Source organism: Erythrolamprus reginae, chromosome 4 (assembly GCF_031021105.1).
Source record: "Erythrolamprus reginae isolate rEryReg1 chromosome 4, rEryReg1.hap1, whole genome shotgun sequence".
NCBI classification, from domain to species: Eukaryota; Metazoa; Chordata; class Lepidosauria; order Squamata; family Dipsadidae; genus Erythrolamprus; species Erythrolamprus reginae.
In genome coordinates this window covers 16,672,209-16,686,437 of record NC_091953.1, presented here as the reverse complement: position 1 = coordinate 16,686,437, position 14,229 = coordinate 16,672,209, and the positions used below count along the sequence as shown (strand labels likewise).

Below are 14,229 nucleotides of genomic sequence, written 5' to 3'. Positions count from 1 at the left end.
AACGCCTGATTGGATAGATTGTAAAAATATGTTCCAACGCATCAGAATAGAAGCTTTAGTTCCTAACACCATGGGAAATTTGTCTTTCTCCATGGTCTTAGGCGACCCCTTTGAAAGGGGTCCCGACTCCCAGGTTGAGAACCACTGCTGTATATAATTTATCAGGGATAGCATGCAGAAGATGCCCACTCCATGATCATGGGGGTGGGATCCAGAGGATAAAATTCTCATTAGCACCCCCCCTCATTTTGGAACAGGATTACCTTTGAATTCCTATTGCTCCCATCTTTTTGTCCTTCAGGAAACCCTGAAGACAGTCATTTCTTGTAGGGCATTGAGACACAACAATCCAAATTTAGCAGAGCATAAGAACATAAGAACATAAGAAGAGCCATGCTGAATCAGGCCAAAGCCCATGGGGTCCAGCATTCTATGTCACACAATAGCCCACCAATTGTCCTTGGGGATCTTGAGCAGAAAGAGAAAGCAAAACCCTCCCTTTCCCCTGACCCCCAACAAATGGTACTCAAGGGAATCCTGCCTGCCTCAACCAACATAGAGGTGGCACATGGGCATCTGTTTCAATAACCACCGATACACTTGGCATCCCTGAAGCTATCAAAGCTGACAGCTGTCACGACCCCTTCTGGAAGTGAATTCATTAAACCAATGACTCTCTGGGTGAAGAAATATTTCCCTTTATTTGTCCTCACTTTCTTACCTATGAGCTTTAGAGAGTGCCCCCTCGTCCTAGTATTGTGTGATAGAGAAAATAATTTTTCTTTATCCACCTTTTCTATTCCATGCATGATTTTATACACTTCGATCAAGTCACCCCTTAAACACCGTCTTTCAAGGCTAAAGAGACCAAGACGTTGCAACCTGGATTCATAAGGGAGGTGCTCCATTTCCTTGGTCTGATTTTATTTTCAGTGTTGCCCTATTTTTCACTTGGTATATAAAGCATACCCATTCTTTCTTTCTTTCTTTCTTTCTTTCTTTTTTTCTTTCTTTCTTTCATTCACCCATCTATTTCCTTTATTATTTTTATAAATTATTCAAGGCAGTGAACATATCCAACTCAACTTCCTCCTCCTATATACAATGTACAAATAAATAATATACAAATAAATAAAACAAGGATTAAGCTTCTCCATATCTGAAGATATCTTGTATTTTGAAGAAGAGGCCCTTAGGCAGAGGAACTCTCTCTCTAGTTCAGTGGTTATCAACCTGGGCGTCGGGACCTCTTTGGGAGTCGAACAACTGTTTCACAGGGGTTGCCTAAGACCATGGGAAAAGACAAATTTCCCTTGGTGTTAGGAACTGAAACTTCTATTGTGGCACCTTGAAACATATTTTTACAATCCGACCAATCAGGCATTTACAGTAGGGGTGTCCCTCTGACCTTCTTGCCAATCAGCTTAAAGCTCTGTTGGGAGAATTGGCGCTAGACTTATGGTTGGGGGTCTCCACAACATGAGGAACTGTATTAAAGTGTTGCAGCATTAGAAAGGTTGAAAAAGTGAAGATATTGTTGAGCAGCATGTATATTTTTAGATGCTGCCTTATTCCTTTTTAAAAAAAAAAAATGTTTATATGCCAATCTTTCTTTCAGGTATTGCCACAAACAATTCTATTAATCCATTTAAACAAAATAAACAAAAATAGTCAGCAAAAGTTTTATCAGAAGGTAAAAGTCCGTCATGGAATAAAAAAAACCCAAATACCTTCAAGTTATTTAATTAGAAGCAATGATTCTTACTCGTCTTACTCATCAGCCCCTGGGTGAAAAAAGTCCCGTTGGATGAATCTTGTTTGTAATTGCACAATAAGGTTTGTGCAGTTAATATAATTAATGTGTCATTCTAAAGCATCGTTTTCTGCCTTTGACAAATCAACAAAGTTCTAACTCTCTGAGTCATGTTACTGTTGATTTTATGGAGCAGGCATGAAGTATATATAGAGGAAGACTTACGTTTACACACACAGATCCACTTCCAGCAGCTGAAAAGTTTTGCGACTTCACATTTGGAACACAGACGTGAAGCTGAAAATGAATTTGCTGCTGACAATCGCACTATTTGGAACGCTAGCTTGGGCTTTGCCCATAGATCAAGAAACGGAGAGAATTTCAAAAACGGACAGGGAACTTGCTGAGGTAATGTTGATAGTAGTTCATAAAGTTGGAGAACCTCTTGTCCTCCAGATGTTGCTCTGTTATATCTCTTAGTTACTCAAATCTCTATGACTAAGGGTGAAAAGTGTTGGGAATTTTAATTCAGCAACATCTGGAAGATCTCGTGTTCTATACCGGTGTATGATTATAAGCTTAGAACATGTGTATTATGACTAGCTTCTCTGTAGCTTGATGTCTATGTTGGATAGAAGGATGCTTCTTACTTGATGGTTATGCTATCTAGGAATTATGAATTGATTTCCTAGTCATCTGAGGGTAACAGATTGGGGAATTTTGCAGTTATTACTTACAACAAAGGCTAAGATGAATTAATCAATTTAATTCTATTTCAGAAATACATACAGCATTATTATCCTGAATCAGATTCAACAGTCAAAGCCAAGAATGGCATTGCTCCAGATAAAATACGGCAGATGCAGGATTTCTTGGGGTTGAAAGTGACTGGCAAATTGGATGTAAGCACTTTGGATGCTATTAAAAAACCCAGGTGTGGCATTGCTGACATAGGAGAATATAACACTTTTCCTGGTTCACCTAAATGGACAAAGAAAGAATTGACATACAGGTAAGAAGTGGAAGTCTTTTCTTGAATTTAAATGCCACTTGAAGATAATTAAGACCACAGAGAGCTTTATAGTATTTTAAACACTGACAAAAGCCTTAATCCTGGCTTTTTAGCAAGAATAGAACTTTATTGAAGGATATGGATAAGGTGTAAAGTATTATTAGTGAATAAGCCCAAACCTTGACAGCAAATGAAGATGGCATAAAATACCACCATTGTTTCTCTTTTTTACTCTGCTGCCAAGTTCAGATAAAAGTAAATAAAAGTAGAAGAGAAATAAAATGAAATATCTTGGAAGGTTGGTGGAGGGCAGTTTATAGCCCCAACGTCCCACTTATCCTACTACTTAAAGTCTTATTTGCAAGCCTCTTAATACCATGATCATATGATCCTTCAGGATTTATTGGTCATAACAATAATGGTTTCTCCTGCAGAATGGCTAGTTCACCATATTTGATCTTCATCTATAATGCCATAAATTTGTACTATGTACCACTGGAATCCGTTTAGAAGCACGACTTCTGAACCAGACTAAAACGTATGAAAAAGTTGTCTCCTCGTGCTTGGCATGAAACCTTCTTTACATTCATTTATTACCTTTTCACAGGATTCTAAACTATACCCCTGACATGGAACCCCGTTATGTAGACTATGCAATTGAAAAAGCTTGGAAAATGTGGAGTGACGTAACTCCCTTGTCTTTCACGAGGGTTTATAGGAAGCCTGCCGACATTGAAATCTCTTTCGTTAACAGAGGTAAGTAAATGACCATACAGTAGCTAAAGTAGCCTGAATGTCACACTCAAAGGCTTAACGTGAGTTTTTTGTTTTCTTAGTACACGGAGATGGTTTTCCTTTTGATGGAGAAGGTGGAACTTTGGCCCATGCCTTTTCACCTGCTTTTGGTGGAGATGCTCATTTTGATGAAGATGAATTCTGGGCAAAGGATTTGAAAGGTATTTTAAAAAAAAACTTTTACATGTTTGTGTGTGTTTGAAAAATGGAAATGCAGAGTGGCTCTTAGTGAGAAGGGTGACTATATACATTTAATAGACATATGGATTGATTGATTGATGGATGGATAAATAAAGATGAACAGAGCTCACTAGCATTATATTGTAACATGGCAATTGCCTCCCCATTTTCATAACTCATTGAAGGGGCTCAATGGGCTTTTTAAAGGTCCTAGAATCCTAGAGTTGTAAAGGTCACATTTGGAATACTGTGTTCAGTTCTGGAGACCTCACCTACAAAAAGATATTGACAAAATTGAACGGGTCCAAAGACGGGCTACAAGAATGGTGGAAGGTCTTAAGCATAAAGCGTATCAGGAAAGACTTAATGAACTCAATCTGTATAGTCTGGAGGACAGAAGGAAAAGGGGGGACATGATCGAAACATTTAAATATGTTAAAGGGTTAAATAAGGTTCAGGAGGGAAGTGTTTTTAATAGGAAAGTGAACACAAGACCAAGGGGACACAATCTGAAGTTAGTTGGGGGAAAGATCAAAAGCAACATGAGAAAATATTATTTTACTGAAAGAGTTGTAGATCCTTGGAACAAACTTCCAGCAGATGTGGTAGATAAATCCACAGTAACTGAATTTAAACATGCCTGGGATAAACATATATCTATCCTAAGATAGGGTACAGAAAATAGTATAAGGGCAGACTAGATGGACCATGAGGTCTTTATCTGCCGTCAGACTTCTATGTTTCTATGTCTATATGTGGACCATGAAATACACCTGGCTACTTTGCTCAGGAATCAAATTTAAAACAGCTACACTTGAGTATTCCCCTTGAAGAAATAGTCTATATCTATATTCTTCCTTCCTCCCTCTCTCCTATATATTTACGGAATGAATGAATGTTTGTTTGGCAAATATCAGTTTTATAAGAGACCCTCCTTTTCCATTCTAGGAACCAACCTTTTTCTGGTAGCTGCCCATGAGTTTGGCCACTCATTAGGGCTTCAACATTCTAGTGATGTGGGGGCTCTGATGTTTCCAATCTACCAACCAATGGATCCCAAAGCCCTAAGACTTCATCGAGATGATATTGCAGGCATCCAGAGCCTTTATGGTGAGTATAGACACCCAGAGGAAGAAATGGATTAGTAGTCCAGAGTGAGTTTGAAAAACTATGAAAAAGAAACGCACATTTTTTGAAATGCAAGGTTACTGCTCATGTTACTAGAGAGCTGGGGTGGTGCAGTGGTTAGGGTGCAACATTGCAGGCTACTTTAGCTAACTGCTAGCTGTAGTTCAGCAGTTCAAATCTCACCACTGGCTCAAGGTTGACTCAGCCTTCCATCCTTCAAAGATGGGTAAAATGAGGACCCAGATTGTTGGGGGCAATAGGCTGATTCTGTAAACTGCTTAGAGGGGGCTGTAAAAGCACTATGAAGGGGTATATAAGTCTAAATGCTCTTGTTATTGCTATTGCTACATTTTGAGGAACCATTCTGATCAAATTGGGAACACTATATACAGTGAAGGGCTACCAAACAATTTTACTACCACACTGTGGGCGTGGCTTATGCAGGGCACCCTGCATTTTCTTTCAACATCTTTCAGTGCAAATTGGGTGCTCTGGAGTTGAACTCCATTTTCACTACTACACTGTGTCTCACACCATCTGGGCAGTAGCCCACCCCTTACTATATGACATGGCCACAGAGCGAGCAACCGGCTTCTAAAAAAATATGAAAGCTCTCCTTTTCTTTTCAGATGTAAATCAGAAAACCCATTTTCCAGATTCATTTTCCAATATAGGAATAAACACTGGAGAATATTGTATCTCAGGGACCGCCTTCTGCTGCACGAATCCCAGCGACCGGTTAGGTCCCACAGAGTGGGTCTTCTCCGGGTCCCGTCAACTAAACAATGCCACTTGGCGGGACCCAGGGGAAGAGCCTTCTCTGTGGCGGTCCCGGCCCTCTGGAACCAACTCCCCCCAGAGATTAGAATTGCCCCCACCCTCCTTGCCTTTCGTAAGCTCCTTAAAACCCACCTCTGCTGCCACGCATGGGGGAATTGAGATGCTCTTTCCCCCTGGGCCTTTACAATTTCATGTGTAGTATGTCTGTATGTATGTTTGATTTTTTATATTAATGGGTTTTAAAATCATTTTTAGTATTTATTGGATTATTATTGTACATTGTTTTATTACTGTTGTTACTGTGGAGAGGGGCGGCATACAAATCCAATAAATAAAAAATTAATAAAAATAAAATCACTAAAATCTAAACATAATCATTCCACGCCATTAGGCCAAATATTTTTAACCACATAAAAGTGATCGAAAAGATATATAATATGATATCTGCATCTCCCTTCATGTCAACTGGCAAAAATTTTCTTGAAAAAGTTTGTCAAACTTTTCTTTAAATTCATTTTTAATTTCTTCTATTTCTCAAGGAGCCCCTGGAGAGGATGATTCTAGTAACGGTTTCTTGGAAACTACAGCTGCCCCAACAGAAGTACCATCAACAGAATCATGCCACCCTGACCAAGCTTTTGATGCTGTGACTTCTCTTAGAGGAGAAACCATGTTGTTTAAAGACAGGTAAATGTGGTGCAATATTCTGAAGACATCTGTCTCTCTCTTCCAGATGTCGGGGATTAAATGAAGAAACTTTAATCTCTTTTAAATATGGGTCTAATAACATCAAACCTTGACCTGATAAATGATAATACATTTCTGATATTATCACACAAATCCCGCTGTGTAGGACATTGGTCAGACCACATTTGGAATACTGTTCTGGAGACCTCACTTACAAAAAGATGTTGACAAAATTGAACGGGTCCAAAGACGGGCTACAAGAATGGTGGAAGGTCTTAAGCATAAAACGTATCAGGAAAGACTTAATGAACTCAATCTGTATAGTCTGGAGGACAGAAGGAAAAGGGGGGACATGATCGAAACATTTAAATATGTTGAAAGGTTAAATAAGGTTTAGGAGGGAAGTGTTTTTAATAGGAAAGTGAACCCAAGAACAAGGGGGCACAATCTGAGGTTAGTTGGGGGGAAAGATCAGAAGCAACGTGAGAAAATATTATTTTACTGAAAGAGTAGTAGATGCTTGGAACAAACTTCCAGCAGACGTGGTTGGTCAATCCACAGTAACTGAATTTAAACATGCCTGGGATAAACATATATCCATCCTAAGATAAAATACAGGAAATAGTATAAGGGCAGACTAGATGGACCATGCCATCAATCGTCTATGTTTCTATGTTTCTAAATGCCATAAGAATGTAACTTGCTTCATGAAGTCTTACGTGAAACATTATTAATTAAATTGTGTATAACAATACTGCATTTTGGGAGTATAAGAGGCACCTTTTCAGTTTGACACCCCTGATAAGACCTTAGACTAAAAGATCTATTTTTAAATTTATTTTATTTTTATTTTATTTATTTATTTTGTCCAATACACAATAATACACAATGAAGGTTATAGAGGATATAGTAGAGGAGAAATACGAGATAGGACAGGGAACGGAAGGCACTCTAGTGCACTTATGGTGGAAGGTCTTAAGCATAAAACGTATCAGGAAAGACTTAATGAACTCAATATGTATAGTCTGGAGGACAGAAGAGACATGATCGAAACATTTAAATATGTTGAAGGGTTAAATAAGTTCCAGGAGGGAAGTGTTTTTAATAGGAAAGTGAACACAAGAACAAGGGGACACAATCTGAAGTTACTTGGGGGAAAGATCAGAAGCAACGTGAGAAAATATTATTTTACTGAAAGAGTAGTAGATGCGTGGAACAAACTTCCAGCAGACGTGGTTGGTAAATCCACAGTAACTGAATTTAAACATGCCTAGGATAAACATATATCCATCCTAAGATAAAATACAGGAAATAGTATAAGGGCAGACTAGATGGACCATGCCATCAATCGTCTATGTTTCTATGTTTCTAAATGCCATAATAATGTAACTTGCTTCATGAAGTCTTACATGAAACATTATTAATTAAATTGTGTATAATAATACTGCATTTTGGGAGTATAAGAGGCACCTTTTCAGTTTGACACCCCTGATAAGACCTTAGACTAAAAGATCTATTTTTTAATTTATTTTATTTTTATTTTATTTATTTATTTATTTATTTATTTATTTATTTATTCAATACACAATAATACACAATGAAGGTTATAGAGGATATAGTAGAGGAGAAATACGAGATATAGGAGAGACTATAGGACAGGGGATGGAAGGCACTCTAGTGCGCTTATGTACGCCCCTTACTGACCTCTTAGGAATCTGGAGAGGTCAACCCTGGATAGTCTAAGGGTAAAATGTTGGGGGATAGGGGATGATACTACGGAGTCCGGTAATGAGTTCCACGCTTCAACAACCCGATTACTAAAGTCATCTTTTTTACAGTCACGTTTGGAGCGGTTAATGTTAAGCTTGAATCTGTTGTGTGCTCTTGTGTTGTTGTGGTTGAAGCTGAAGTAGTCTTTGACAGGCAGGACATTGCAACATATGATCTTGTGGGCAATACTTAGATCATGTTTAAGGCTATAAGTGATCAGAAATCTTTTTCTCCCCCTGAAAGAGGCTGAAAATTTGGGGGCATCTTATACTCTGAATGTACAGTAGCTTTTTTGAAGCATTTCCCCCCCAGCCCTAATGAGGTGCTAATAATCTTCCCAGCTCTTACTGGTTTACAGGCTTTTTCATTGCTACTCTCTCTGAATAAGGTTTTTTAAAGCCTTAACCAGGGGATCAAATAATGTGCTGAAGCTGACCAGACTTACTATGCCAGCCAGATATATACCTGGTAGACAGATTTCCCCCCCTATTTTCCTCCCCAAAAACTAAGGTGCGTCTTATACTCTGAAAAAATACTGTAATTACATCGTGTATGTGTTTTTCCATCCTCACCCACCCATGTAGCTTTCCCTGCAAATATCAATGCAGGTTCTGCCCCTGAATTATATTCCTCCTCAATTTCTTTATCTTTTATCAATGTAGTTTCTTCTGGCGAAAAAGTCCCCTCCGAAGTGTAATTGAGAAAGATCCCATTTCTGCTTTCTGGCCAGCTTTGAGCCACGGCATAGATGCTGCGTATGAAAACAGCAACAAGGACGTCGTCTTCCTTTTTAAAGGTAAATAATTCCTCTTTTCAGTGCAAACACAAGGAATATTCCAAATGTAAAGTACATGGAGGAAGGGAGGATAACTGATAAGTAGGATAACTGTGCAATAAGTAGGATTAGCTGTTTTTTCTTGAAAACATAGCTAGATAGGAAGCATAGCCCCATAGGAATCCCCCATACATTGAATAGTACCATTGGATATCTGTAATCTGACATTGGCAGCAGATTTCCAAAGGTTTTACAACTCTACTGAGACTTCCTGAAGATTGAACTGGGGCCTTCACTGGGAATTGGAGCTCTTCCTAAATGGAGTTTCTCACTTAGAAATTTGTATAAAAGAGTACATTTTCTTGACTGCCGTTAGTAATAAGACAGTAAGATACACACCAAAAAAACAGTTCCAAGGGGAAATGGATCGTTGCATAATAGAAAATGAGTAGTGATGGGCGAACCCAACGGTGTTCGGGTTCGGCAAGTTCGGATGAACTTTACACAAAATTCGGCCGAACCCAAACCGAACCCGAACGGGAAATCCCTCCCATGAAGAGATTCCGGGGGCGGAGCTTTGATGTCACCGGCAGGTTGCTAAGGACGCCAAGGTGATCACTTCCTGGATTCCATGGAATCCAGGAAATGATCACCTTGGCGTCCTTAGCAACCTGCCGGTGACGTCAAAGCTCCGAACGCTAAACGCAACCCCGAACTTTGCCCGAAGTTTCAAAAAAATTCGGGTTCATGTTCGGCATACCGAACACCGCAAAATTCAGTACGGACCCGAATTGTGCGAATTCAGTTCACCCATCACTAAAAATGAGCTAAATATGGACTCGGTATGGCCTCATGTATTATTTTTGATGCCCAGTATATTCTCAAATCTATATTCTACCTTTCTTCAATCATGGAGCCTAAGGTACCATCCAGTCAATGATCAAGAGTAGACAATTTGTGTAGACATCACTAAAGTGGGCTGGGATAAGCTTTGTGTTTGACTTTTCTTATTGCTATCTCCCAAAGTAGGGGATTGAATTGATCGATAAACTTTGTGCTATTTCCGCATTCCTATCTCTATTAGTTGAAGGAATGTCTTCCTTTGCAAACTCTCTAGGATGTCTATATAACTCATTCTCTAAATTTGGAATATGGAATGCCTCATCTCCCCAACCAATTTTTTATTCCTTCTGATAGGCGTATACATTTTGTTATCTTTTGTTTAACAGGACAAAAGTATTGGTCTTCCAGAGGAAATATTATAGAGCATGGTTTCCCAAGGAGCATCCAGAGCCTGGGCTTCCCATACAACATCAAAAAAGTTGATGCAGCAGCTTATGACAGCAATTCAAAGAAAACATACTTCTTTTCTGGTGACCGTTACTGGAGGTAAAGGAGAAATGCCTATGTTACATTTATGATCTTATCTTACCCTAAAATGCTCAAACGTCACCATATCTGACTTGCTTTATTTTATTGGGTTGGATATAATTTTAATTATCCTCCACCACTGGGGTTTTAACCTCACAGAATCTTTTCTATGCTATGATACACCTCTGTAGATAAAACATTATATTACTTTCAGCATACATTTTTGTTTTGTTCCTTAGACTGTTCTCTTATAATGTATCAGTTCAAATCAATTGTTATTACAGTCGAAGGCAAGCATAAGGAGTGTGGGTTACAAAAATAATTAAAAATTTAAAAATTACATAAAACACTAAAAATCTAAACAATATATGCTCATTAAAAACATAGCATACTAAATCTATCTAAAATAAATCTTATAGACTCTATAATAATTTAGATGCTCATTAAAACTAAGATTTTGAAGGCAAAAGAGAGCTCTACATCCCAACGACAGATAAAGTGGCAAAACCATCTTATGACTATATCCATCATTAGAAAAGGCTTCAGGAGTAAACCTTGAGGCAAAATCTGGAGCCGGAGTCCCGGAAGCAGTTCGTGACTGTGGACAGCCATGTTCTGATAACTCCTATGACATAGCTAGAACCAATTATATTGGCTTTGCCATTCCATTGAATTATTTCAGAGACGTGGAGAGAGGGGATCTGCTGCTTGGGTAACAGTCCATCCCCTATACCAGTGGTTCTCAACCTTTCTAATGCCATGACTCCTTAATACATGTTGTGGTGACTCAATCATAGGTCTAGCACCAATTCTCCCAACAGAGCTTTAAGCTGATTGGCAGGAAGGTCAGAGGGACACCCCTACTGTAAACACCTGATTGGTTGGATTGTAAAAATATGTTCCAAGGTATCAGAATAGAAGCTTTAGTTCCTAACACCATGGGAATTTGTCTTAGGTGACCCCTGTAAAACAGTTCTTCAAACCCCAAAGGGCTCCTGGCCCCCAGGTTGAGATCCATGCTCCCATGCTCTGGAGAAGACATTCCATATTTGCTTACAGCACTGAAACATTAAAACTAACATGTGGCACAGGTCGATTTCTAATATATTTTACATATCAGTTCAAATGCATGCAAATGTAATCAGATTAATAGGTACCACTTATAGGAAAATGTCTTTAGATAGTGCTGGTTCCCCAAACCAAGAAATGTCTTTGGACAATGCTGGTTCCTTTGACCAAGAAATGGAAGCACTGTGTCCTAGAATCAGACATAAGTGGACAAGGACATTTTAACCTTTACTATAGACTAAGGAAAGAGAGAGAGGAAATTCATCTCATTAGATACACTGAGTTTCAAATGTAAGAGCTCTTGAGTAGGGTAAAAACCAATCTGGTCCATACTGACCATCTGGTTCATATGAGAACAATTTAAATGCCTCAAAAGAGCCACATGGCAATGAATATTTTTACAGTCATTAGAGAAATATATTTTGCCTGTCCACCAGAAGGTCAAGACAGCATAAATAATACCCTCCTTCTCAATTTTACTTCTGCAGCAACTCTTCTATGAGATAGGTTAGGAGAAGAAACAGAATAATTCAAAATCACTTCATGAATTAAAGTAGATTTGACTATCCACTAAACCAAATGTTATATAACCTTTGATTCTAGACGTAATACAGAGCTAGCAAATATGCTAACTGGTGATACCTTTAGAGAAAGTTATACGGATTCCTGAAGCCATTTGAATTTCTAAATAATTCTTCTTCTTCTTCTTCTTCTTCTTCTTCTTCTTCTTCTTCTTCTTCTTCTTCTTCCTCCTCCTCCTCCTCCTCCTTCTCTTTCTCTTCCTCTTCAGGTATGATGATGAAAAGAACTCCATGGACCAAGGATATCCAAGAAAAATAACAGCTGACTTCCATAACATTCGCTCCAAGGTGGATGCTGCTTTTATAGATAAAGGTAAGATCATGTGTGTTAACTTAATCAAAATCTGTTGTCCATTCAGAATTCAAAATGGACCAGTCAAAATCAACTACAAACTATATTTAATTTATTTAATTTATTTTATTAGATTTCTATGCCACCCTTCTCAACCAGCTCAGGGTGTGTAATTTTAATGTGACAGAAAGAGAACATTATTAAATATAACCATGTACACTATTTTAAACTGTAATCAGAGTTGATTTTTTTTTTTTAGTAATAGTTTTTTAATATAAATTTCTTTATTGAGTTTTCACATATAATTCAAATCACACATTATTCTGTTTTACAGATTATAAACCATCTCTTTTAAAATTCTTATAATAAATTTTTACCTGTTACGTTCCATTATATACATTATATTTCATACTTTTATATTCTAATATTTATTATATTCAATAACTGGTAAATAAAACTTTTTACAAGGTAGCTGTAGATTGTCTCCATTGTACTGTTGCTTCTTGTTATATTGTTTCTATATTCTCTTTTGAACCCATTCATGCCATTTTGGCCATGTTCGTTTTGATTCCGTAATTTTGTTTCCCTTAATTGAGTTAGTGAGTTCGTCCATCTCCACGCATGTATATATCTTATCTATAATTAATTCTTCCGTTGGGGTCTGGTCATTTTTCCAGAGTTGTGCTATCGCAATTCTCGTTGCGGTGTTTATGTGTGTTGTAAGAAGCATTGTTTGTTTTGAGTAGTGTTTTCTCCAGACTCCTAGTAGCATAGCTTCTGGGGTAAATTCTATTTCCTCTTTCGCAATCTCTGAAAGCCAAGTATGAGTTGTTTTCCAGATTTTTTGTATCATAGGACATGACCACCACGTATGGAAAGAGAACATTATTAAATATAACCATGTACACTATTTTTAACTGTAATCAGAGTTGATTTCTAAGTGAAAGAAAATCAAATTGAACGTTTATCTTGGCCCCATAAATTTATCCATCTAGGCCCAATCTATTTTATGGAGAGCACACACCTTTCCAGGTGAAACACTTATTCTGAAAAAGGGATACTGTACGCTAGAAAAAATGTATCATTGTGAAATGGCCAGTTCCTCATTCTAATTGTTTATATTGCATATATTTTAGGGATGCTATCAAAACTGAAAGGGAAGCAAAACAGATGAAAACTTCATAAATAGCTGGGAAGCAGCTGCACTTGTTTAATTATCTATCTTGTTTACTCTTTTAGGACATTTCTTTTTATTCAGTGGTCCAAAGCAGTATGAATTTGACTCTGCAACCAAGAGATTTTTGGGTGTAAAGAAGAGTAATAGCTGGCTGGGTTGCCAATGAAATGGCAGGAACAAGACAAAGGAGCCAAGAACTATGGAATCCATTCATTCTAGCTCTCAAGAACTAGCAGATGTTGTCAGTTAATGGTGATTACTTGGTGTATTCTCTGTTTTTGAGCCATGAAAACACCATAATGATTTAATTTAACGTAACTTATTCTAATGTATTATTTGTTAAATTTTATATTATTAAAATGTTTTTCCCAATAAAATCATCGTGATTGATTTCTTTCTTGGAAAGCCCAGGTGTTTGGCATTGTCCTACCACATGGTGCGTTGGGAAGAAATTCTCACCTGAGCTTTGTGTACCTGACTACTAAGAATAATAGTTCATTCAAATAGAAAAGAGGGTTCTGATTTTGATAATATAACCATCCACCCAAAAAAAACCCTGGTTATGCATTTTGGGTGCTCCCAAACTCTATATGATTTTTCACAATCAAAATCATGATTAGGTAATTGATAAGCCAATCAAGGGAAAGACCCAGATCTCATTAAGGAAGCCAAGAATGTAATATTTTAAAAACTCAAGCCGAAAACACAGGAATGGAAATTAAATCTCTAAAATTAAACGACATTGCTCTTTGCACCAGAGTGGTGCATGACTCCATCTTAAAAATCTTGAAGGCATGGCCCAATAGTCAGCAGTGCTACTTATGAGTAAACCTCCTCCTAAGTAACCACTCATGCCTCCT

At 37.8% G+C, this 14,229-nt stretch overlaps 1 protein-coding gene across 1 annotated transcript; it reads left to right on the top strand.

Moving 5' to 3' along the window:
* The first annotated feature begins 1,988 nt into the window (after positions 1-1,988).
* On the top strand, positions 1,989-13,757 carry LOC139167224 (stromelysin-1-like). The gene is made up of 10 exons (XM_070751666.1): positions 1,989-2,161; positions 2,533-2,765; positions 3,373-3,521; positions 3,602-3,721; positions 4,689-4,850; positions 6,188-6,335; positions 8,768-8,901; positions 10,110-10,269; positions 12,110-12,213; positions 13,432-13,757. Exons 1-10 carry the CDS (start codon positions 2,057-2,059, stop codon positions 13,533-13,535), a joined length of 1,419 nt encoding a protein of 472 aa, XP_070607767.1. The 5' UTR covers positions 1,989-2,056; the 3' UTR covers positions 13,536-13,757.
* The last annotated feature ends 472 nt before the right edge of the window (positions 13,758-14,229 follow it).